Source organism: Leucoraja erinacea, chromosome 14 (assembly GCF_028641065.1).
Source record: "Leucoraja erinacea ecotype New England chromosome 14, Leri_hhj_1, whole genome shotgun sequence".
Taxonomy (NCBI): Eukaryota; Metazoa; Chordata; class Chondrichthyes; order Rajiformes; family Rajidae; genus Leucoraja; species Leucoraja erinaceus.
The window spans coordinates 38,174,519-38,201,589 of NC_073390.1; the positions used below are offsets into that span (position 1 = coordinate 38,174,519).

At 41.2% G+C, this 27,071-nt stretch overlaps 1 protein-coding gene across 4 annotated transcripts in view; it reads left to right on the forward strand.

Moving 5' to 3' along the window:
* LOC129703593 (cytoplasmic protein NCK1-like) overlaps positions 1 to 27,071 on the forward strand; it is a 143,674-nt gene that overhangs the window by 100,220 nt on the left and 16,383 nt on the right. Inside the window, exon 1 of one of the 4 annotated variants that reach the window (XM_055646189.1) lies at positions 10,257 to 10,397. The exons of the other annotated variants lie outside the window; for them this stretch is intronic. Coding sequence (XP_055502164.1) covers positions 10,364 to 10,397 — 34 coding nt within the window. The 5' untranslated portion in view covers positions 10,257 to 10,363. Of the gene's footprint in view, positions 1 to 10,256; positions 10,398 to 27,071 lie in introns of those variants that run through there. 4 annotated transcript variants of the gene reach the window in all.

A 27,071-nucleotide genomic window follows, 5' to 3' on the forward strand; every position in this document is an offset into this window, starting at 1 on the left:
AGATAGTGAGATTCATGTTTCCCTATTGCCTATCCAGTCAGCCCTATAGAGTGGCCTAATCACTGACTTATGTCCACGCACCTATATTACGTTGGAAGTCTAATAAGCCAGAGGGGAGGTTGAACTGGTGTAGTTGCCGATGCAGAACTGAATATCTTGAGACATCGCCTTCTGAGTATGACTGGATACATATGTCATAAGTAGTGATGTAGTAGTGGTAATGTTTGAGATAAGTAGCTGTGGAAATACTGGTATTGGTTCATTATTAACTCTTGCACAAAGTTGCAGTGAAATACTGTTGTGTGCTATCCAGGCAAATCATACCATGCCCGTGTATATTAGATAGTGCAGATGTAAAAAAAAAAAGTGCAAGAGCCACAATGAGGTAGATTGGGAATTCATCTTTAGAATATACTCGGCATAAACCCTAGATTCTTGCGAAATCTTACGACGCCAGTTCAAATGGGTGAAATAAAACTTGTTTACTATGACCTGGTCACTCTCAGCTAATGATTGGTCTTTCTCTTGTGCTGGGGAGTAATTCGAAAGAGGTCTTGAGTGCAGAAGGGATACAAAATATGCTCTGGCTCTGAGACTTGAATGTCTGCTACATGGTGGATTTACTATTGGCGAGTCCTGTGCAACATGACCGCCACAATGGACCTGCAGCAGCCAGTGAGAGCCTATACGAGGAAGAAATTCTCTTTCAGTTCATCCTACTAACCCATCAGTTACTTCCACCAATATTTTATGAATAGATAAACTTGCATCAGAAGCCCACAACATGTGTAAATTCACTGGGGCCTCCCTCCACACTGTTGTGAACCATGCCACTATTCTAAATGGAGAAGATTCAAAACCTGGGCATCCATCATTTGCTGTTGACTACATCAGCAGCCATTGAACTGTAGTCCATCATTGTCTGTAACTTTGATTGTATCTCCCACTCTGCCGTTATTACTAAATCAATATTGGAATATGAGTATAATTTGTGCTCAAGGACATGTCAGAGAAAATTCTGTAGGTACCTGATAATTATTTGCGAACATGAGGTCGCAGAACCAATTGTGTGTTAAACAGCAGAGATGCCATATTGTAAGAAATACAAATGGATTGAGCCAAAGCTTTTTGGAGACAACTTGTCATAAATGATAGACTGTAAATGGCGATAAAACAGTGATTTTCAACTGGGTGTTATTTGAGTTATCCATCTTGTCGTTCTTCAACATCACAAGCTATTCATCATTCAAGTTAATTTGCACCATGTAAAACCAAGAAGTGGTTGAATAGATGCAGCAAAAAGCCAGTGATTCACAGCATCTGTCCTCTGGTAGTAAATGCATGCACTCAAACAAGTCAAACGTCAAACCTTACCCTTCAAATAGAGCTAAGGAAATAGGCAACTTTTCGGGCCGAAACCCTTCTTCAGACTGATCGGGGGTTGGGGGGCGGGGAGAAGAAAGGAAAAAGGAGGAGGAGCCCGAAGGCTAGGGGATGGGAGGAGACAGCAGGAGGGCTGAGGAAGGGGAGGAGATAGCAAAGACTAACAGAATTGGGAGAATTCAATGTTCATGCCCCCGGGATGCAGACTCCCCAAGCGGAATATGAGTTGCTGTTCCTCCAATTTCCGGTGCTGCTCGCTCTGGCCATGGAGGAGACCCAGGATAGAGAGGTCGGAGACGGAGTGGGAGGGGGAGTTGAAGTGCTGAGCCACCGGGAGGACAGGTTGGTTATTGCGGACCGAGCGGAGGTGTTCGGCGAAACGATCGCCCAACCTCCGCTTGGTCTCACCGATATAGATCTGCTGACATCTAGAGCAGCGGATGCAATAGATGAGGTTGGAGGAGATGCAGGTAAACCTCTGTCGCACCTGGAACGACTGCTTGGGTCCTTGAATGGAGTCGAGGGGGGAGGTAAAGGGACAAGTGTTGCATCTCTTGCGGTTGCAAGGGAAAGTGCCCGGGGAGGGGGTGGTACGGGAGGGAAGGAAGAATTGACAAGGGAGTTATGAAGGGAGCGATCTTTGCGGAAGGCAGATATGGGGGAGATGGGAAGATGTGGCGAGTGGTGGGGTCACGTTGGAGGTGGTGAAGCTGACGGAGGATTACTTGTTGTATGTGACAGCTGGTGGGATGAAAGGTGAGGACTAGGGGGACTGCCCTTGTTGCGAGTGGGGGGGATGGTGAGAGAGAGCAGTGTTGCGGGGTATGGAAGAGACCCTGGTGCGAGCCTCATCTATGTGGAGGAGGGGAACCCCAGTTCCCTGAAGAATGAGGACATTTCAGATGCCCTGGTGTGGAACACCTCATCCTGGGAGCAGATGCGGCGACCATTTCGCCAAACACCTCCGCTCGGTCCGCAATAACCAACCTGGTGGCTCAGCACTTCAACTCCCCCTCCCACTCCGTATCCGACCTCTCTGCCTGGGTCTCCTCCACGGCCAGAGCGAGCAACACCGGAAATTGGAGGAACAGCACCTCATATTCCACTTGGGGAGTCTGCATCCTGGGGGCATGAACATTGAATTCTCCCAATTCTGTTAGTCCTTGCTGTCTCCTCCCCTTCCTCTGCCCTCCTGCTGTCTCCTCCCATCCCCCACCCGCTGCCTTCGGGCTCCTCCTCCTTTTTCCTTGCTGTCTCTTCGATAGCCCCCCCCATCAGTCTGAAGAAGGTTTTTGGTCCGAAACGTTGCCTATAAACGCTACATAGATGCTGCTGCACCCGCTGAGTTTCTCCAGCTTTTTTGTGTACCTTCGATTTTCCAGCAACTGCAGTTCCTTCTTAAACTCTTCAAATAGAGTTTTAGCACTTGCACTTCAAATCACCTGACGTTCCGTCACTGGAAGGCCAAGGATTGATGCAATGGAATATCATTAAGTTCCCCTCCAAGTCGTATAGCATACTGCCTTGAAATTATTTTCTCATTCCTTTACCTATTTCTGGATGCAAATTTTGAAATTCATTTCCTGAAGTACTTTGAGATCACCTTTTCGTCGATGGAATTGAGTGGTTCAAGAAAGTGGCAGCATTCAACATGTGCATTTGGGAATTTGTACTAAATGCCAACCTGTTCTGCCAACCAACAATGCCACACCTCGTGAGTTAATGGAAATAAACTGGCCTGCTTGGAAGCAAACAATTTTCTAATGGATTTGCAATGCAGAAAATAAAATCCTTTCATTTCCTTGCCTGTCATTTTTACTTTATTTCTACATTGAACGTAACATTATCAAATAAATAAAAGCAATTTTTTTGACATTGTAAAGAAATGTTACTGCAGGGCAACAAGCAAACCCTGCAGATCCTGTAAATCTGCTGCAAAACAGAAAATGTTGGAAACGGGGAGGAAATCTGGCAACCTGCAGAATGAAAACGTTTCAAGTCAATTAGCCTTCATCAGAATTGGAAAAGTGAGAAAACTAAAATATTACACTAGATTCGGTGCTAGAATTATAATGAAACCCAGCTTGGTTTTATATAACAAATTAAAGACAATCTTCCTGCATATTGGTGAGTATAGTTATAGTTTTGAGCTGAAAAGTGCTGAAAGAACAAGAATTATTTGGATTGTGGTTGAAAAATGTTGAGTTTAATATCTGAAGTAAAATGTTTTAATCAAATATATATGTATATGTGTGTGTATATATATATATATATATATATATATAATGCTAATAAAGTAAATATGATATTAGAAATATCATTTTCCCATTGATTGGCTTTGTCTTTCTGGAAAAAATGTTTCTGCATGTCCAAATCTATTTGATGGCAAAAAGATGTGCTGGGGATATTCAGCGGTCAGGCAGCATCTGTGGAGAGACTGTTTGGGTTGGGACTCTTCTAACGATATTGGCTAGGTTTTAGTCATGATGACATCTATTATTGATATTGGTTATGACAATATTTTATAGAAATGGACTTTCACTTCAAAATGGTGACATTTGCAAAAATGCAAATCTTTTCAATGTTAAAGGTTCATAAATATTGAAGCAAATGAGGTAGGACTGTTTAGTGTTTCAAGCAAGTGAGAAGATTGTTAATGTGGTTAGGGTTTTCCCTTTTGCTTTATGCTCTTTGTTGATTTCAGGGCTGCCCGCTCTCACGCATTGAGCTTGAGAATCATGTATTTGGCCAAATTCTCACGCTCTCACGCTGATCACAAATTTCTCACTGTCTTTCGTGAGAAATTTTGTGATCAACGAAAATTTCAAAACTCATATCAAGTGCATGGGCCGTGGGTGTTGGAGAGCCAGTGCTGAAGGAGGGATGGAAGCAGAAGCAGCAGCGTGGACATTTGTGGACGGGGAGCCGGGGCTGGCGAGTGTTTGCCAGACTGGCGAGTGTTTGCCGGGCTCGTGAGTCGTTCGCTGCAACTCCGGTCATGGAGCCACCTCAGGGCTGTCGGAGGCTTGCACTCCAGCCATGGAGCAGCCTCAGGGGTGTCGGAGGCGTTGCGCCGCTGCTGTGAGAATCTCTGTGCCGAATTCGCCCTGGTGACCGGCATGGGCCAGGCTGCAGCTTGGTGCATTCTCGAGGACAACCAATGGCTGCTGGAAGTAGGTACCAAGCACTGGGTAGAAACGTGGAAGATAGTGGCCTTTAAATGGGGGTGCCTGCTTGCCTGTGAGATTTTCACTTGCTGTAACTGCAGGAAAAATGGTCCCGATGTTGGAGTTCAGAACCAGGGGGTCTCGGTTTAAGAATAAAGGGTAGGCCAGTTAGGACTGAGATGAGGACAAACTTTCTTCGCGCAGAGAGATGTGAATCTGTGGAATTCTCTGCCACAGAAGGCAGTGGAGGCCAATTCACTGGATGTTTTCAAGAGAGAGTTACATTTAGCTCTTGTGAAATCAAGGGAAATGGGGGGGGAAACAGGAGGGTACTGATTTTAGATCAACAGCCATGATCATATTAAATGGCAGTGCTGGCTCGAAGGGCCGAATGGCCTATTCCTGCACCTATTCTATGTTTCTATGCTTGAGTATATAAAACTCAACAACTTGATTTTGAAGCATTGATGCATGGTGGGGGTATAATGTAGTCAAGAATGATACATTGTGAAAACTGGCCCTTCGGCGCAACTTGCCCACACCCGCCAACATGTATCTGCTTTTGGTCCACATCCCTCCAAACCAGTCTTATTCATGTATCAGTCTAACTGTTTCTTAAATGTTGGGATAATCCCTGCCTCAACTACCTCCTCTGGCAGCTTGTTCCATACACCCTTCACCCCTTGTGTGAAAAAAGTTACCCCTTAAAAAGTTATCTCTTAAAAATACTTTAAACAAAAAACATTGTAATCATACTTCTACAATGCACTAAAACATGACTTTAATACATCAAATTTCAAAAAGTCCCTACCAAATACCAACCTCCAAATACGCTCTGAACTATATAGACTTGAGGGTGTTGATTTGTCTCTGCACTATTATTATGTATTTAGTTTAGAGATACAGTGCAGAACCATGGCCTTCAACCCACTGAGTTCATGCCAACCAACGTTCACTAACACTGTCCCACACACACTAGGGACAATTTACAATTTTACCAAGCCAATCAACAAATCTGTACATCTTTGGAGTGTGGGAGGAAACCGGAGTTCCCGGAGGAAAGTCGCGCAGGTCACGGGGAGAACGTACAAACTCTGCACTGCACACATTGTCAGGATCAAACCCGGGTCTTTGGCGCTGTTAGGCAGCAACTATACTGCTGTGTGTGTTGTAAGAAATTAACAATTTCTTTGTTCCATTTAGGATATATGACAACAAACCACTCTTGACATGTGACAAACCACCCCTATCCAACGTGTGAATATATATTTAAGTAGTTGTCTGCTGCTTCAACCTGAAGTCAATGTCCTTTCTTTTCCTCAAATACAGTCTCTGGTAACATTGAGCAATTATTTTTACATTCTTCCACTTGAGTTTCCTGGATACGACCCACCCCACAACTGAACCTATAGGGTACTCGTTACCTTGCCTTCGCAATCCAACCCTTAACTATAAGAAATAAAGCTGCTACTCTGTCACAACGTCTCCGTAGAGCGCTATGCCCGCTAGCACACATTCAACACTAGAGGGCATAGCTGTCAAGTGAAAGGAGGAAAATAATGGAGATGTGCAGTGCAAGTTTGTTTTTAGTCACTCGTCAGGGGCTGGAACACGTTATCAGGGGTGGTGGTAGAAGTAGATACAATTGTGTTGTTTAAGAGGCTTTTAGATAGGCACATGGAAGTGCAGGAATAGAGGGATATGGATCGTGTACAGTTGATGTGATCAGTTTAACTTTGTGTCGTGTTCAGCGCAAACATTGTGGGCTGAGGGGCCTATTCCTGTGCTGTGCGGTTCAATGTTCTATCTTTTGCGGTGTCTTTAACTTAAGTGACAAGCTCATCAATCAGACAAACGTCTTGCTGTGAAACCTACCATAACTTGTGTGACATTTCTGGTTGCCCTATTCCATTTGAAAATCTCACCCCAGTAAATAAGAAGGCTGATGCGGCTAACCTTGGGTTTACTGACAGCCATGATGCTAGACCTTGTGGCTTCTGATCGCTGCCTGACTAGATTGGAATGTGTTTTATGTCGGCATTCTTCAACCCCGCCTTCCATGTGTGATTAAGTAATTGTGGGTTCAAGTTGCAGTGTTGCTCAGAGTCATTGAGCCTGTAATCCAGGCTGACAATTTATTATGTGCATTTCTGAGGGACCACTGTGCTATCAATAATTCCCTTGTTGGAAATTGGCTGTTAAAGCGAGGCATTATGCTGCTCTCAATGGTTGTAAATATCTGTGATTTTGAATAATAACACAGCAGTTTCAATATATATCCTTTACTGGCCAAAATCCCATTGTTATTGGTGTGTGTAAATTGGCTGCAGCATTTGTGATGTTAGTAATATCTGCTTATCAGAAAATACGTTTGAAGTGCGTTCTTCAAGTGGTCATACAATCTGGAGGTAGTGAAAGTTATGGTATAATGCAATTTATATTTGTTTTGTGGTTAAGTTTGGTATCTGTTGGATAGTAACTTGTGCTCCAGAAAATTCACCAGTAAGAGTTAATGCCTTTGGAAACAAAAGCTGAACAGAAAATATTCAGTTTCTGGTAATGCACTTGACATCCGTGAGTTGTCCATGATTCAGTTACTGTGATTTAGATACAACAACTAGTAACCCCTTGTCCTTTATACAGCCTGAATTTCCGATACCAACCTTTTTGCTAGGGAAGCTCATTTTATTCTGAGAGGTTGTGTTACTGTGATTTTCTCCGGCTGCTGATCAAGAAACATTATGCAAAATGTACAATCAAAATCAAAAGGTTGCTTACATCAAGTTTGGTGTTCATGAGAATCCATTTCCTGCTATTCTTCTTGGTTGACCTTTACTAATGTATATTTTCTTATCTGACTGTTTTGCTCTCTATCTTAGCATTTCATGAGTGACTTGATAGATTTTTCTTTAAATGTTCATTGTTCAAAACTGATGATTTCTCTTTAGCATTAACAATGTGGTACTTCAAAATAAATGTAGCAGAATAGATTTGAAAAGGCAGAGAAACAATGTTTTGGTTTCATCTATTCACCTTGCCTGCAAAAGAACACCATTTTCTTGAGCTGGATTGGACAATATAAGCAAATGGTAGATAGACACAGTGGGAATTACTCAGTGGGTCAGGCATCATCTCTGGAGAAAAAGAATAGGTGACGTTTCGGGTCGAGACCTTTCAGGCTGAGATTTGGGAAAGGGAAACGAGAGATATAGATAGTGATATAGAGAGATGTAGCATGAATGAATTAAATATAAAAAGCACATGCTGCTTTTTGCATATATTTCATTCATTTGTTCAGTATCTCCCTAAAATCACCATCTATATCTCTTAATTTCCATTATCCCTTGCTCCCCTGACCCAAGAAGGGTCTTGACCCGAAACGTCACCTATTCCTTTCCTCCAGAGATGCTGCCTGACCCACTGAGTAATTCCAGCTTTTGGTGTCTAACCAGTTTAAACCAACACCTGCCGTTCAATTCAATTTAGTTTTATGTGTCATATCTAGGTTAACGCAGACAAGACAACGGGTCACCTCAACAATAATATTACAAGGATAAAATAAGATAAAAATGACATTGGTAAGGTAAAAAGACAATAATAAAATAATCAACATATGTGATGTGAAATGTGTTTTTGAGTTCAGAAGCCTGATGGTAAATACTGTTCTTAAGTCTGGTGGTATGTGCAGTCATGCTCCTGTATCGTCTGCCTGACTGTAACAAGGAGACCAGTCTGCGTGCTGGGTGGCTGTGGTCATTGATGATACTGTTTGGCTTCCGCAGGCACCGCCAGTGGAAAATGTCCTGAATGGCTGGGAGACAGTTGCCAGGGATGTGCTGTGCCATCTTCACCATTCTGTAGTGGTTTGCGGCTGTGGGCAGAACGGTTCCCGTACCTCCCTACACATAAACTAATGGAATATTGGTTGTCAATGTTAAATTGCCCTCTCCCCTCCCTGATCCTGAACCTCCCGCTGCCTTAGAGGCAGAAGATCACCAAAGACAGCTCCCATCCTGCGTTTGGACTGTTCGACCTGCTGCCCTCTGGAAGGCGCTATAGGTGCATCAAATCCAGGACAAACAGACTCGGGAATAGCTGCTTCCCGAGAATTATATCTACCATAAATTCAAATCCACACATGCACTGACTACACCGCCCAACACGGACTTCCATCTGTATATATGTATATATGTATGTAGCGCCGTAGAATTTGTGCACCTATTCCCCCCCCCCCCCATCTCCCTTCTGGTTGTAAAATTGTGTTCAGTTTCACTGTACATGTATAGTGACAATAAATGGCATATCATATCATATCAAGATGATTAAATGTAAGGGGGGGGGGGCAATGGGAATTATGCTTCAACAACAATTAAACCTCCAATGCAGTACCATGAGCAGCATTGGCCTTGGAATGAGTACAATGCAATTTTACCAGAACAATACTCGGCAAACTCAATGGTTCAATTTCAAGGAGGATTTGCACAGACCAGGTTTTGCTTTCATGGAATTTCAAAGATTGTATCACAAACATCTTCATCAAATCTCAGTAAAAGGAAACCGTTTACTATTTATTTACCCTATTTCAACTAGTTGAGGAGTCAAGGATAAGATATGAATTACAATTGTGATTTAAAAAAAAAACCAACTGCATCTTTAAGTGTGAAGTTGGGAAACACTAACACAAAAAATGATAGAAAATGTATCTGAACAACAGCTGATTTGAGCTTCATTGTTAGTCTTAAATAATAATTTTTGTCAGTCAATGGTTGAGGAATATGGAACAAAAACAATGACATGGACTTGGGTTGTAGATTCATTGCAATTTATTTACTTTTCAATGGAAAAACCTCGCAATAAATTGACATGTTCCACCCTTTCCAGGAGGTAGTATTGTTCACATCTCTGCATGCACCTAAACATTTCAACGTTCCAAAATGGTACTTTAAATGTTCCCTTCTCAACTGCTCCTTTAAAATATTGATCATTTAGCATGCAGTCCAGTGAATAATGTAGCTACCAATCGAAAGTAAGATGATTTGCCACAGACGAGGAATAAAAGTATTTCCTGGACACGGTGATTCATCTGTTTACTAGATGAAAATTGTCTATTGTCTATGAACAAGTCAGACCAGACAATACAAGATTCAATGTTTCGAGACTGGAAGTGAACCAGTCTACAAAAGTCCCAATAATGTCAGTACAATTGAGTAATTAATTGAGGGATTGCAGCAACACTGGACGAGTTAGTTTTGCAAATACTTGTTTTTAGTAGTCTTGATGTTTTGACACTTTAATAGAAAAATCTGTCGCACAATTTGAAGTAACTGATAACATAACCTGTTTACTAGCTAAACAAATGTCACTATTGTACAGCTTTTTCAAGCAACATTTTTAAGGTTGGTAGTTGGGAGACCAAGTGTGATTGAACAATATTGAATAGAATAAAATCTTTGCTGAATTATGTAATGGAGGGTTTTATTTTGGAAGGAAATTAATTGGAAGCAAAAAAGAGGAAATGGAAGTTGAAAGATTGCAGCAGTTTCTTCTGGTCACAGATTCTGTTGGAATCATTCCTGTAACTTTTCTGAAGTGATGTAATCACTGTTACCATAACGACATGATTCATTTGTAAGACTGGTTTTGTGAGGCTTCAAATTCTTTACAATGAGTGGTTGTGAGTTATCTAAAATCCTGTGGATTGATTTGCTGCCTGGTCACATGCTCTGGAATTGGGGTGTGTCTAGGCTGATGATTGTGGAATGATTGCTGAGTTTCATTTGTGCTTCATTTACCCGAGTTGAACGCGAGCAAGTATGGAATCGGTTAATATTATCAAACAACTTTTCAGTAAGTCATTTTTTCTTTGATAAATTGATAACCAATTGTCCACTGTTCAGTCAATTTAGTGAAACTCAAGTTGAAATGAGTCGACACAGCAAGTGTTACATTTTACTGAGTTTTCAGGATTCTGATCAGTGATCTAGATTTTCATGGCAAATGTTGTGGTTAAAATCTTTCTCCAAGAGACTTTATTGTGGCGCACAAATCTGCAAACTGAATTTATAAATGTTGCTACAGCCAAATAATTACTTTTGCCTTTATCTGATGTTCATTGTAGAAGTGACAACTCATTTGAAAATGGTGGGTTGCTATTTCTAAAAATACTTTTCAACTTCATGTCAGTACTGAAGTTGCAGGACTGTAACATTCACAGCCTCAAATACATAGCTGGAGCCTTGAAATTATATAGATCCAACTTCTCCAATCTTTTGATTTTGACTACAAACTCTCTTCGCTTATTTAAACCTGATATTTTAAGAAAGCAAACTTTAAAAAAGCTGACTTGGCGTTGGCACAAGACTGCATCTGGGAAATGTACAATGGAATTATTTGATACTTTTTGGATGTCCGTATTCTTTACCCAAATGTCATGAAAAACAACTTGAGATTTGTAGTTTAATTTATTTACATAAAAACAGAAAACCATGGAAAAATAGGTGCCGGACAAGGCCATTCAGCCCTTCGAGCCAGCACCACCATTCAATATGATCACGGCTGATCAACTAAAATCAGTACCCCGTTCCTGCTTTTTCCCCAGATCCCTTGATTCCTTTAGCCCTAAGAGCTAAATCTAACTTTCTTTTGAAAACATCCAATGAAATGGCCTCCACTGCCTTCTGTGGCAGAGAATTCCACAGATTTGTAACTCTGGGTGAAGAAGTTTTTCCTCATCTCAGTCCTAAATGGCCTACTTGTTATTCTTAAACCGTGACCCCTGGTTCTGGAATCTCCCAACATCAGAAACAAATTTCCTGCATCTAGCCTGTCCAATCATTTAAGAATTGTATATGTTTCTATAAGATCTGAGATCATGGAATTGAACCAGGGGCAGAATAAAGTCTTTTGAGCCGAAATAAAGTAACCAGGTTTATTATCCTGCCAACTCTGCATTTATCTACTGATTAAGTGAACAGTACTAACCAAATTTTAATCATGCCAATCTCCAAAACTTGGGTATGCTCTCCTGAACATTTAGTGCCTCTTTCTCATTGCTGTGCCTTTTAATCTCCTTGCATGGTTTGTAGCCAAATTGTGTTTATTTAGTCTCCTGCAAAGCAATTTAGAACATTTTATAAGTACAGTATTAAAGGTGCAGTACAAACTCTGTTTTATCATCTGAGTCAACTGGGATGGGGAGGTAAAACTGGCTCCAAGCCAGGGATACCTGTGAATGCCTGTATAAATATTCTGAGTTGCCATGCTCTTGTGGAAAAAAAAAACCCACATTCTATTGATAATTGCTGTTTAGTTACAAGTTGAATAAGGGGGAGAGGTAGCAGAAACATTGATCTTTATATTAACAAGGTTCTTGGAGTTCTTGTCTCTATGAATTTAAGCCAAGACTAATTATTTGTTGTTTCCATTTCTTGGCGGTAGTCGGCCATTTTGAGAGACTGGGCGGCTGACAGGTGGTTATGATTGAAGACAGACACAAAAAACAGAGTAACTCAGTGGGTCAGCCAGCATCTCAGGAAAAAAGGAATGGGTGACGTTTTGGGTCGAGATACTTATCCAGACCAAGCAGGGTCTCAACCCAAATTGTCACCTAAATGATACCAGCATCTGCAGTTTCTTCCTACACAGGTGGTTATGATTATCATTTGAAACAACGGGTACAAGCAGTAGGGGATGGGGCACATTAGTTTGGTTATTGAAGGCCAAGGGAGGAGATTGCAAGGGCATTGACAAATATTTTTGTACCTTCTCTAGCTACAGGCAATAGCCTGGGGGACTGAAGAGCAGCCAATGTTGTTAATTTGTTTAAGGGTAGAAAGAATCTAGACTATTTTTGTGATAAAGATTTACACTAATTTGGTAGAGAATGGGATAACTAGGGTCCATAAACATGGCTTAGTCTTCAGCTGATTGACTAAGCTTTTCGAGGTGGTGACAACGAGACTGATGAGGGTATTCAATAGATGTTGTCCACATGGATTTTAGTAAGGCATTCAATAAAGTGTCTGTCAGCTGATCCAGAAAATTAAGATGAGATCCACGGTGCTGAAAATTGGACATGGTTACCGTAAAGATAAGTTAGATTTGGGTTTGAATATTTTAATATGATTACATCCCATCTGGCCTAAATTTGTAATTTTGAGGAACTTGCCCACCACCATCTCCTTCATGTCTTGAGAGACATGAAGGAGATGGCAAGAGATGGGATGATGGAAAGAGCAAAGGCAGCAGGTGGGGGTTGGGAGTGAAAACTAGAGGAAAATAATTCCACTCCCATTTTGAATCCTAACATAACTGTGTTAATAAATATGAAATGAAGCCACCTTATCAGATTATCCATGGCTTGTGTTGATTATCTGAATATGACTGATGGCTGCACTCCTTGGGCCAGGAAGTGCTGGTAATCTCCTTATTTTACATAGCCCACTGCGGAAAATGTACATTTGTTAGTATTGAACCTACTTATGAAAGTTAAATAGTGCATCTTGGTCCCTGTTTACAAAGGCAGAGAATGCATTCTGGAGAATGCGGTGAATTGGAATATCACATTTTGTATGTGTATTTGTTTCGTGAATACATTGTCATTCAAAAGTCGTCTTTCTCTATACTAGCATGTTTATAGTAATGTGAACAATGTACAAGGGAGGATGTTGTGCAAGCTCTTCCTCGTGTGCTGACTTGCTTCAAATTACAGGCCTGTCAGTTTAAGAAGGTGAAACAGCACAGTCTTTCGTCATTTTGAGCTGAAAACCTGTTCACTGTTACAGAGAGATATATAGCTGTATAGATCAATATAATTTTGACTTACTAAACCAATAAACCAGAAGTGAAACTCAATTCAGTGAAGAGGTCCCTTGGCAATCAACAGAATTCAAAATAAGACTCCCTGATTTTAATTATAAAGTAATGATACAAATTACTCATTGAAGTGAAGGGTGTTGGTTGCAAACAGTCATCACTTTTACCATTGGGTTACAACTTGTGCGGCGTATCCATCATTAGCAACAGGAGTTGGTGTATTGAATTGGTTGCAGTTATTGTGCCAGATATATTGTTGTACAGTTGCTTGTCTCCCTGCATTGATCTGTATTTCATTGATTTACTTTTCCGTTTAACTTTCAACATAGCAGGGAAAGTTACACCCCAATGTTTCTCTGGAACAAAATATTAGCAAAAACATGCTGATTACGTTCTTGGTTTTACATATTTTTCATTCCGATAAAATGCAATTCAATAAATATCAGCACCAAATCTCAATAAATAAAGGTCCTGACCCAAATCACACTTGTCCATTTCCCTCCTAGATGCTATCTACTACTGAGTTCCTCTAGCAGTTTTTCTTATTCAGGATTTCAGAGTCTGTTCCTTTTGTGTCTCCATCTTACAGCAAATCAGGGTTTATCAGCATGTATTCCAGGATATAATAATAAAAAATTGGTGCGAACATAACCATTACCTTTCATGATCAAGGAATAAGGGCTATTAGCAATAAATTTTGAGGCAAAGAAATGAAACCAAATAATATGTTAATTATGTCAAAGCACTTTGAATTTACATATTCAAAACAACAAAGTTGTGACCACTGCCCAGTCCATCACCGGTTCTGACCTCCCCACCATCGAAGGGATTTATCGCAGTCGCTGTCTGAAAGGCAGCTAACATCCGAGACCTACACCATCCTGGCCTCACACTCATCTCATCACTGCCATCGGGAAGAAGGTACAGAAGCCTGAAAACTAACGTTCGGGTTCAGGAACAGCTCCTTCCCTACAGTCATCGCGTAATTAAACACGACAACGTATAAGCTCTGAACTACAACAGACTTATTATTATTGCACTATAATTGTTTGTTTATTGTGTGTGTGTGTATATAAACTGAACTTGTTTTCCCTCTCATTTATGTACTATGTTTATGTTTACATATTCTGTTGTGCTGCAGCAAGTAAGAATTTCATTGTTCTGTCTGGGACATACGACAATAAAACACACTTGACTTGACTTTTAAAAATGAATCTTTAGTGCTCTTATGCTCTCCCATACCTATTTTGGCTTCCTTTGTGTCCAGTCTGTACCACATAGCTTAAAAGTGCATAATTTCCTGTAAACTGATTGAACTTTATGTAACATCAGAAGTACAAACAGAAAATATTTTAGTTATCAGCTATTATTGATTATTTGCATAAAAGCTTTTTTAGATTATCAACACTGTATCAGGACTTCATACGATCTGCACATATTTAAAAATCACGAGACAGTATCCGGGGATTCTGTTGTGGTGACAGATTGGGAACAGAAACCGTAGAATATTACAGTCAGCATTGGTAGTCTTGAGTATTTTGCAGAGTGCACAACTTAGGGTTTTGGCAAATGCTCTTTGGACATGAGAAATTGTTCAGTGTAGGTTAGTAGATGAACACTGGTTTATTTCATAATTCATGAGATGTCATTTGAGAAATAAAAATGCTAAAAATGGATGATTCATTTGTGACTAAAGAAAATTAGAACTAATGTTATATTGAAAGAAATACATCAAACAACGTGGAGATCATTGATAGGCCAGAACATTGGAAACATTTCAGAAATCAACAGCTGGTGACTAAATTAAGGGAGTTGGTTTAATAAAAAAATGTATTGGAAGAACTTCAAGCACAGAAAAAAGGAAAATAACAAACATTGTTCCCTTTGAGGATTAGACTGTTAAAATGAATGGCTACTGAGATGGGGTAGTGGAAGCATTGGTTGTGATCATTCAGCATCATCTTGATTCTCAAAGGTCCCAGCAGATTGTAAATATGGCATAACCCTATTCAAGAAAGGAGGTGGACGCAAGTGGGAAAATGTTGGCCTGTTAACCTAATGTGCTTATAAAAATTCTAAAATCCATTTAAGTTGCTAATAGTTTATTTGTCCATAAATCATAATACCATCAAAGAGAATCTGAGGTTTAATCAAGAGGAGTGGCATTTGACACATTAGTGTTCCTCGAGGAAGTAATGAGTAAAGTACATAAAGGGAAAACTGTTGATAGAATATATTTTGATTGCCAGGCACTGGAGAAGGTGGCACATGAAAGACAGATAGAAATGCAGACATCAGAGAAAATTAAATAAATAATAAATTAGTATTGAGCTAAACCAGAGACTGAATATTTCTAGTAATCACAGTAAAAAGGTGTTTTGAAAGGAAATTGTGCCATCAGTGCAGGTTTCTTGGTCCTTCCATTGGCTGATGGTGTTATTACTGTGTTTGGCGAGTGGTTACAGTAGGATTAGCAATTAGACTCTCAAGCCCACAAAATGAGCACTCCCAGTCTGGATCAAGCGTTGATCAGAAAACTAAATCTTGCCCAAATTCTGATTTGCTGACTTTCACCATAAAACTGTGCCCTCAGGTCTTTGACATTTCCACTCTGGGAAAATGGATCTGACAGTCTATCCTATCTACCCCCTTCATAATTTTATATATTTCTATAAGATTTCCCTTCAAAATTGCGATGATCCAGAGAAAGCAGTCCGGTCTATACAACCTCTCCTTATACAGTGCCCTCCATAATGTTTGGGACAAAATTTATTTATTTATTTGCCTCTGTACGACACAATTTGAGATTGTAATAGGAAAAAAAAAAATCACATGTGGTTAAAGTGCACATTGTCAGATTTTAATAATGGCCATTTTTAACATTTTGGTTTCACCATGTAGAAATTACAGCAGCGTTTATACATAGTCCCCCCCCCCCCCCCCCCCCCCCCCCCCCCCCCCCATTTCAGGGCATTTGGGACACAGCAATGTCATGTAAATGAAAGTAGTCGTGTTGAGTATTTTGTTGCATATCTTTTGCATACAATCACTGCTTGATGTCTGCGATTCATGGACATCACCAGTTGCTGGGTGTCTTCTCTGGTGATGCTCTGCCAGGCCTGTATTGCCAGCCATTTTTAGCTCAGAGTCCAATTTAATTGTCATTTGGAAATGCCGTTTTTGCAGCCATACATTACACACAAATAGACCCCAGCATAAACAATCCATCACATAACTGTGATGGAAGGCCAAAAAAACTTATCTCTCTCACTGCACTCCCCCCCCCCCCCCCCCCCCCCCCCCCCCCCCCCCGATGTCAAATTCAAAGCCCCCGGCTGGCGATGGCATTGTCCCGTGGCCATTGAAGCCACGCCGGGTGGAGCGAGGTCGCCCACCGGGTCTTGGTGTTGGAGCCCCCGGTGTGCGCTCGTAAAGTCCCGCAGCCGTTCCAGCCGCGCGGGGCAATGGTGTTAGGCCCCGCTCCAGGAGTTCTTCGACCCCGCAACACGGGCGGGAGAATTCGCCGTTGCAGCAGCCCGAAAAGCGGTCTCACAAGCTTATGCTTGTTTTGGGAGCTAGTCTCCTTCAGTTTTCTCTTCAGCATATAAAAGGCATGCTCAATTGGGTTCAGATCGGGTGATTGACTTGGCCACTCAAGATTTGACCATTTTTTAGCTTTGACAAAAACTCCTTTGTTTTTGCAGCGGTATGTTTGAGATCATTGTCTTGCTGTAGAATGAATCGCCGGCCATTGAGTTTTGAGGCATTTGTTTGAACTTGAGCAGATAGGATGTGTCTATACACTTCAGAATTCATTATGCTGTGGCAACTGCAGTTGTTTAAAGTGTTTTATAAATAAAGTTATTATTATTATTATTATTATTATGCTACTACCATCAGCAGTTGTATCATCAATGAAGATAAGTGAGCCAGTACCTCCAGCAGCCATCCATGCCATACACCCCCACCACCGTGTTTCACAGATTAGGTGGTAAGCTTTGGATCTTGGGCAGTTCCTTTTCTCCTCCATGCTTTGCTCTTCCCATCACTCTGATATAAGTTAATCATCATCTCATCTGTCCACAAGACCTTTTTCCAGAACTGCAGTTGCTCTTTTAAATACTTCTTGGCAAACTGTAACCTAGCCATCCTATTTTTACAGCTAACTAGTGGTTTGCATCTTGCAATGTAGCCTCTGTATTTCTCTTCATGAAGTATTCTGCAGACAGTGGGCATTGACACCTGACTCCACATCTGACTCCTGAAGAGTGTTTCTGATCTGTCGGACAGGTGTTTGGGGATTTTTCTTTATTGTAGAGAAAATTCTTCTGTCATCAGCTGTGGAGGTCTTCCTTGGCCTGCCAGTCCTTTTGCGATTAATAAGCTCACCAGTGCTCTCTTTCTTCTTAATGATGTTCCAAACAGTTGATTTTGGTAAGCCTAAAGTTTAGCTGATGTCTCTAACAGTTTTATTCTTGTTTCTCAGTCCCATAACAGCTTCTTTGACTTTCATTGGCACAACTTTGGTGCTCATGTTGATAAAAAGCAAAAAAAGTTTCCAAAGGTGATGGAAAGACTGGGGGAAAGACTAGGTTCTGAGAGCTCTCTTATACCTGCATTAAGGAGGCACCTGAGCAATTACAAACACCTGTGATGCCATGTATCCCAAACATGGTGCCCTGAAATGGGGGGACAATGTACAGTGGCTTGCAAAAGTTTTCATACCCCTTGAACTTTTCCACATTTTGTCACGTTACAACCACAAACGTAAATGGATTTTATTGGGATTTTATGTGATAGACCAACACAAAGTGGCACATAATTGGGAAGTGGAAGGAAAATGATACATGGTTCTCAAATTTTTTTACAAATTATAAACTGAAAAGTGTGGCGTGCAAAAGTATTCAGCCCCCTTTACTCAGATACCCCTAAATAAAATCCAGTGCAACCAATTGCCTTCAGAAGTCGCCTAATTAGTAAATAGAGTCCACTTGCGTGTAATCTAATCTCAGTATGAATATAGCTGTTCTGTGAAGGCCCCGGAGGTTTGTTAGAGAACATTAGTGAACAAACAGCATCATGAAGCCCAAGTAACACACCAGACAGGTCAGGGATAAAGTTGTGGACAAGTTTAAAGCATGTTAAAGACAAGGTTATAAAAAAAATATCCCAAGCTTTGAACATCTCACGGAGCACTGTTCAATCCATCATCCGAAAATGGAAAGAGTATGGCACAACTGCAAACCTACCAAGACATGGACGTCCACCTAAACTGACAGGCCGGGCAAGGAGAGCATTGATCAGAGAAGCAGCCAAGAGGCCCATGGTAACTCTGGAGGAGCTGCAGAGATTCACAGCTCAGATGGGAGAATCTGTCCATAGGGCAATTATTAGTCGTGCACTCCACAAATTGGGCATTTATGGAAGAGTTTGCCACAAGCCATGTGGGGGGGTCAGCAAACATGTGGAGGAAGGTGCTCAGGTCAGATGATACCAAAATTGAAGTTTTTGGCCTAAATGCAAAACGCTATGTGTGGCGGAAAACTAACACTGCACATCACCCTGAACACACCATTCCCACTGTGAAACATGGTGGTGGCAGCATCATGCTGTGGGGATGCTTTTCTTCAGCAGGGACAGGGAAGCTGGTCAGAGTTGATGGGAAGATAGATGGAGCCAAATACAGGGCAATCTTGGAAGAAAACCTGTTAGTCTGCAAAAGACTTGAGACTGGGGCAGAGGTTCACCTTCCAGCAGGACAACGACCCTATACATACAACCAGAGCTACAATGGAATGGTTTAGATCAAAGCATATTCATGTGTTAGAATGGCCCAGTCAAAGTCCAGACCTAAATCCAATTGAGAATCTCTGGCAAGACTTGAAAATTGCTGTTCTCTGACACTCTCCATCCAATCTGACTGAGTTTGAGCTATTTTGCAAAGAAGAATGGGCAAAAATTTCAGTCTCTAGATGTGCAAAGCTGGTAGAGACATACCCCAAAAGACTTGCAGCTGTAATTGCAGCGAAAGGTGGTTCTACAAAGTATTGACTCGGGGGGCTGAATATTTTTGCACGCCACACTTTTCAGTTTTTTATTTGTAAAAAAATTTGAAAACCATGTATAATTTTTCTTCCACCACAATTATGCACCACTTTGTGTTGGTCTATCACATAAAATCCCAATAAAATACATTTACGTTTGTGGTTGTAACGTGACAAAATGAGGAAAAGTTCAAGGGGTATGAAAACTTTTACAAGCCACTGTATAAACACTGCTGTAATTTCTACATGGTGAAACCAAAATGTGTCAAAATGGCCTTAAATAAAATCTGACAATGTCCACTTTAACCACATGTGGTCTTTTCTATTACAAATCTCAAATTTTGGAGTACAGTGGTAAATAAATAAATGATGGGTCTTTGTCCCAAACATTTATGGAGGGCACTGTTGCTAATAGTGTCCCTGTTTATTTTGGCCTGTTCACACATGGCACAACTCTTCTGTAGTGCGTTTTTGAGGAATTCCGTGCCGAGTTTAATCAAGGAGAGTGGTGATTGCCATTTATTTGCCACAGAGCAGCTTTTCAGTACGATTGAATAATTGACCTTGTAATCTCCAAGATAGTAAAATAATACTTTTACCAAAATATAAACTGGATATTTTACATGGGGCTGCAGCAACCACGCAGGATGAAATGCTTTGGTGCATGATGCCTTGACCATTTACAAAGTGCCAACGTTGATTCCTTAATCGTAGAGCGTAACTAATCTGATAGCCATGCAATTTCCATTCAGTGTCCGTTGAATGCTAATTACACCCCTTGTGGCATGCAGGAAACTTTAATACACTTTTCAATGAATTCTCGTAAGCATGAATGTTTTGTGATGGGTTGAATGCGTTTTAATTGTTTCTGTTGTACTGTTGCGTGGAATCTAACTATGAGCATTTGCCTTTTTCTGTAAGCCCTGTTGAAAAAAGCCCACAACAATGTTTATTGTCATATCCCATGTGTGTGTTTCCAATACCCAGCTCGGTATCATCCCCATCTCTATTGATCTTGTCATCATGTTTTAATTCTTACACGGTTCGCTCAACAAAGAGCACGAGATGCTCAAGAATTGTGACCAGGGAAAAATTGGAAAGATCAAACCTAAGGCTTTTGGTTCTCTCTACAATTCTCTCCTCTCAGCCTTCACTGCTCTATGGAAACAAACCCAACCCATCCAATCTTTCCTCACAGCTGATGCAGCCCTTCCTGCAATATCCTGGTGAATTTCCTTTTCATCCCTCCAGTGCCCTTTCTATAATTGAGATCTTGTGTTTTAATGAGAATGAATGTGATAATTTGGCACGAGCTTTGAGAACACATTGCCCCCAGTTATTGAATGTTTGAAACGTTAGTTATAATCCTAATGTATGACATGTTTATGCATATACAGTATGTGATGAAATGACCTGCTGCAAATGGTGATGGCTGAGGCTTGTTAAAGACCCTTTTATATTTACCCACAAACAAAGTTATTTGAATTAAATTCCAAAGTGACATTTTTAGACATCAAAGGTTATTGAAAATGGGTGTTAATCTTGTCTTCATGGAGGATTTCAAGTTTTGTTTGGGGGAGGGGGGGAGATGAAAGTGTTGTGATTCATAATAAACATATAACAGATTTATATAAGAAGATATAACTGCATGTGCAGTTCTTTCCTATTTATCTCTTGTTACTTCCGGTGGTGCTGGTGCCAGCAGCCTCCACCTACAGCCCGGTATCCTTTTTGTTTTTTTGTTTATTTAGTTATGTTAAAAGTGTGTTTTTTTGTGTTTTTTGGTGTTTTTATGTGGGGGAAGAGGGCACGGTGCGGGGGATACCGTACTTCAGCCGCTTCCTGGTGAGGACGTGACTATTATTCGAGTCGCGTCCTCCCCCCCCCCCCCCCACAGCGGCCTACCTACCTGGATTGGCGCGGCCTTTCCTGCCGGGATCGACCGGAGCTCCAGCAGCGGCGGGACAGCGCTGGAACATCGCGGGGCTGGGGATGCCTTACCGGAGGTCGCCGTCTGGAGCCCGGAGTGCTGGACCTGCTGCACCAACATCATGGAGCTGCGGTTTGCGGAGCTCCCAACGCGGGCGGCGCTGATGGACAGCGCGGGGTCCTGCGACTCTGCCCAGCTCGGCCTGTGGACTCAGGAGCTGCAGACTCCGGCAGCGGGAGGCGGCTGATCAGAAGGTCCGGGCCGCTGAGGAGGAGGATGCTCACCGTCGGGGTTCGGCGTCAGCGTTCCACCAGCCCGGCGTGAGGGCCTGAACATCGGGCCACCCGGGGCGGCGACTGCGGGTGCTCGGAAGGCCCCGACCACGGATGGACACGGAGGGGAGGCTGGCTGGACTATGGTGCCTTCCTCACCTGGGTGCCATTTATGTTATGTTGTGTTGTGGACTTTCTGTGTTTGTGCTTTTTTAAAATTTTTAATTCAATTTCAATTTTATTTTTAATATGTTTTATTATTTATTTATTATTTATTTTTATTATTTTTCTTGTGATTTTTTTTAACGATACTGCCTGTACGGGAAATTCATTTCGTTGTCTCAAAGTGAGGCAATGACAATAAAATTTGAATACAAGAATACAAGATTTTTATGGTTGCTATCATATACAAACATAGAAAATAGGTGCAGGAGTCGGCCGTTCGGCCCGTTGAGCCGGCACCACCATTCAATATGATCATCCAGAATCAGTATCGCATTCCTGCTTTTCTCCCCATATCCCTTGATTCCATTTTTCCTATCTCAGTCCTAAATAGCTTGCCCCTTATTCTTAAATTGTGACCCCTGGTTCTGGACTTTCCCACATGGGAACATTTTTCCTGCATCTATCCCTTAAGAATTTTATGTGTTTCTATAAGATCCCCTTTAATCCTAAATTCCAGTGAATACAAGCCCAGTCGACCCATTTGTTGATCATATGTCAGTCCTGCCATCCTGGGAATTAACCTGGTGAACTACGCTGCACTCCCTCAATAGCAAGAATGTTCTTCATCAAATTAGGAGATCAAAACTGCACACAATACTCCCCAGGTATGGTCTCATCAGGATCCTGTATAACTGTAGTAGGACCTCCTTGCTCCTAAACTCTCATCCTCTCGCATTAAAGGCCATCATGCCATTGGCTTTCCACTGCCTGCTGTACCTGCATGCTTACTTTCAGTGACTGATGTACAAGTACACGCAGGTCTCGTTGCACATCTCCTTTTCCTAATCTGACACCATTCATATAATAATCTGTCGCCTTGTTCTTGCAACCAAAGTGGGTAACCTCACATTATATTGCATCTGCCCACTCACCCAATTTATCCAAGGTCACCCTGCAGCCACATAGCATCCTCCTCGCAGCTCACTCTTTCACCCGGCTTTGTGTCATCCGCAAACTTGGAGATGTTACATTTAATTCCCTCGTCTAAATCGTTAATATATTATAAATAACTGGGGTCCCAGCACTGAACCTTGCAGCACCCCACTAGTCACTTGGATTTTGCTGTGGGTCAGACATAAATTTTGCAAAGCTTTCCATGAAGTACTAGCCGATTGGAATGGCATCTTCAGAGGAAATGGGGCCAAAATTTTGAGATGACTTGCAAAGCAACTATGCAATTAATTTGGAATAGACCGGAAATAATATACTGACTGCAAACTGACTGTTTACATTTTCAAGATAAACCATAAGTTTTAGTTCCTTAAGACACCCAGAGAAATCCACTTTTTTTTCCCCCACAAAGTTTGATACTGGGGACTTTTATAGTTGAAACGAGATTTTCTAACTAAAATTGCAACATTCAGAATATGAAAAAATGTGTGTGGTCATAAGTGCTGACAGTGGGAAGTTTGGCCTACTTTTTCCAGTAAATGTGTTTTTGAAAAGTTCTTTGGGGAAATTAATATAAAAAGATTGTCGTGTAGATTTGGATGACATGAGAAGTTTGTGAAGGAATATTTATTTGATCTATGAACCGGCCAAAACTATTGTGCTCTGTTAATTTGTGAGTGACTCGAGCCTTTGTATCTCATTTAGAATTTAATTCAACTTTAAGAACTTGTGTGAGAACTTTGCGAAAGTTTATAATAAAAGCAAAAGATGTTGGAGAAATGCGTGTTAATTTCAGCACCTTCATTTTCACATCCATTGAACTATTTATTTCATAAAGCACAGTCGAAGGCTGAATGTTACCGTAAGCCAATGCATTGGTCCCTTAGAAATCTACGCTCGCCTGCCTGTAACTAGTATTAAATGCTTTGTTCACTTTTTTTAATCCCCGTTGGTAAATTCCACCAGATGTATTATAGAAACATAGAAAATAGGTGCAGGCGGAGGCCCTTCAAGCCAGCACCGCCATTCATTGTGATCATGGCTGATCGTCCCCTGTCAATAACCCGTGCCTGCCTTCTCCCCATATCCCTTGATTCCACTAGCCCCTAGAGCTCCATCTAACTTTCTTAAATCCATCCAGTGACTTGGTCTCCACTGCCCTCTGTGGCAGGGAATTCCATAAATTCACAACTCTCTGGGTGAAAAAGTTTTTTCTTACCTCAGTCTTAAATGGCTTCCCCCTTTATTCTAAGACTGTGGCCCCTGGTTCTGGACTCGCCCAACATTGGGAACATTGTCTGAAGAAGGGTTTTGGCCCGAAACGTTGTCTATTTCCTTCGCTTCATAGATGCTGCTGCACCCGCTGAGTTTCTCCAGCTTTTTTGTTTACCTTCGATTTTCCAGCATCTGCAGTCCCTTCTTAAACACATTAGGAAAATTTTTCCTGCATCTAGCTTGTCCATATTTCCTGCGATTGCAGGGGAAAATACCTGGGGTGGGGATGAGGGAACCTAGGAGTTGCGGAGGGAGCAGCCTCTGGAAGGCGGAAAGGGTGAGGATGGGAAGATTTGACTGGTGGAGGGATCACATTGGAGGTGACAAATGTCAGAGGATGGTGTGATGAAAGGTGAGGACTCTATCCTTGTTCTGTTTTGGGGGTGGGAGAGGCACGAGAGCAGAACTATGGGACGTGGGTCAAATGACTCGACTTGTTAGAGTGATAAATTCTTATCTGGACTTTTAAGTACAATATGTAAATACCATTGAAAACTGAGTTCAACTAATCAAAGTGCCCATTTTGTGTCGTGTCCTAATTAGCAAGATAAACTAAGATTTAGATGAAGCCTACATTTGTTGAATGTTTTTAATTCTCTCATTTTATGCAAAATATTCAGTGTGGTGGAAATGATTTGGTATAAGTAGTGAGTCAAATATATAGCAAAGCAGCGCTCTGAAACTGAAGTAAAAACTTGTGTTTGTAAGCCATCTGTTAAATAACCATTTTTGGAATATCAATGTTCCACATTTATAAATATTGAATCTGCCAGATCTTTCCATCTGGCCAGCTTTTGATTTATTACTGTCACTTCCATTAATGCAGTGGATGAAACAAGCTCTGTTCACTCTTTCCTTCCTGGAAGATGTGCTGCCTTTGTTTGTTGTGTGTGCTGAGGAAAAATAAGAGGAAAGAGTGAGAATGACTGACTTAAGGCTTTGCTGAAGTCATCGATTGGCAAGTTCTTAGTGATTTAATGAAGTCACCTCCTTGGTTGGAGGTTATTATTCATGGTTTTGCATTCTGCCAACCCACCCTTTCGGCCAAATTCGTCTCTGAGATGCACTTGACAAATTTGTGGCTAATTAGCAAGCACAAATTCTATGGCATGTATAAGTAAAAATGACCCCACTGGCTCCAAATATCTTCTGATGTGGTTCCTTTCAAAAATTGAACAGCTTGGCAGAGTGACCAAAATAATTGAATCTTCCGAGCACACAACTTGGACGACATTTGTACAATATTACTGCAGTTGCAAGTGACCTTATTCCCAGTCCTTGCATAATTTATTTTGATTGGTAAGTATTTTTAAAATAATTCACTGAACACTTTTTACAAAATAGTTGCCAGTTGAAAGTTGTGAAATTGACTTGGGGAATATTGATCTTTGGTCTTCATATAAGAACATATAACAGTACAACAAAGCAGGAGCCCCTTCGGCCAACAATGTTTGTGCCGAATATCATGCCATATCCCTCCGTATGTGTGTGTGTGTCTCTTTAATTCCATGATTTTGTAATATAGATGATGAAAGTAATTACGCTTTGGAGCCCAACTTATTCTGTGCTCTGGGCAATGTCTGTCATGCAGAAATGTGTATAAAACTTTTTTCGTGACATATGGAAATGCACAAAGATTCAGTGTATTCGTCTCCCAGTCATGTCATTACTTGTTTCATCAGAAGCCTTGGAATATGTTGTCATTTTAACAGCTAACAAAGTAAGTCTTTGTTTCATCCCCCCCCCCCCCCCCCCCCCCCCCCCCCCATCCATGAACAGATTATTCCCCATTGTATGTTTGTATCTCTTGGTGGTGTTTATTTGGCTGATTAATGGTACTTTAATTGTCACATGTACTGAGGTACAGTGAAATTCATTTTTGTATACAATTCAGTACAAGTAACACCATACATAAGCATCTAGATGCATCTTAGATAAGCATAATAGATATGGTACAGGTGTATAGTAGTAGAAGCACACTGAGATGGTATACAGAGTAGCAGATTTGGCACCATTTTCAAATCCCAGTAGATGTAGGGGCAGAATTCTTATTCCGACCATTGTCCTGGGGACATTACAAGGTCAAATTTGAGCCGGCAGAGCCCCCCAACCACACCTCGCTCGTAGCTGTGCCCTCTGGCAAAATGGATAATTCAGCAAGCCTCTGGAACCAAGGGTGCTGGAAAATCGGTGGTAGACCTATAATAAGTCAATCTAAAGTGAAAGACTAAATCTACTAGGCATTAATCCATTTAGCTGTATATAAATAATCCCATGCCACAATATGAACAAATGTCTTCTCCAAACAGTTTTATTCGGCACTATGTTTGTGGGTTCTTTCACGTATTGGTCCGACAGATGTTCCCAGGACAATGTTTGTGATCTGTTCAGAAACAAGTGACCATTTTGCATTTAACATGCTCTATGGATGTGGCAGGTACTATACAAGTGCAAGCTATGATTTTGCTATTTCTCCTACCGTTCCCTCATGTTCAATGCTGATTGATAATATTTCAACTGTAAAATATTTTGATAGTCAGCCTAAATCTTGATCCAGAATCTGGAAAGGTGGTGAGTTATGACTAGTCTCCCATGCTTTTTCCTTCCTACTCCCTGTGATGTTCAAAACAAATATAAACTATTTGCGATTCAGTCATATTCTTGGCAGTGTACTCAAGCAGCACACTGTATTTTGTCTCCAGACCTTCTTTAGGCTTCTCTGTAGCACAAGTAGCCTTCTGTTGCGTGTTAAGCGAGCAGACTTTGAAAAACAAATCATCCTGCAATAGTTTCTGTATTAATTAGTGTTTGCTGAAATTTGAGTAAAATGCCGGTGACCATTTCAAGTTTTTTGAAATCCAAAATTGTCATCGGTTCCGCCAATCAACAAAGCTTTTGAACTTTTTAAAGAGAATGAAAACATTTAAAAAAGCACTGTAAAATGATGCCACAAAACTGATTCATTCTTCAAGAAGCATGTGAACATAGCAATAGGAGTAAGTAAGAAGCACTGTTTTCAGGCTCCTATAACACTTTCATGATGGCAGGATTGAAATAAGAGTTTGGCTAG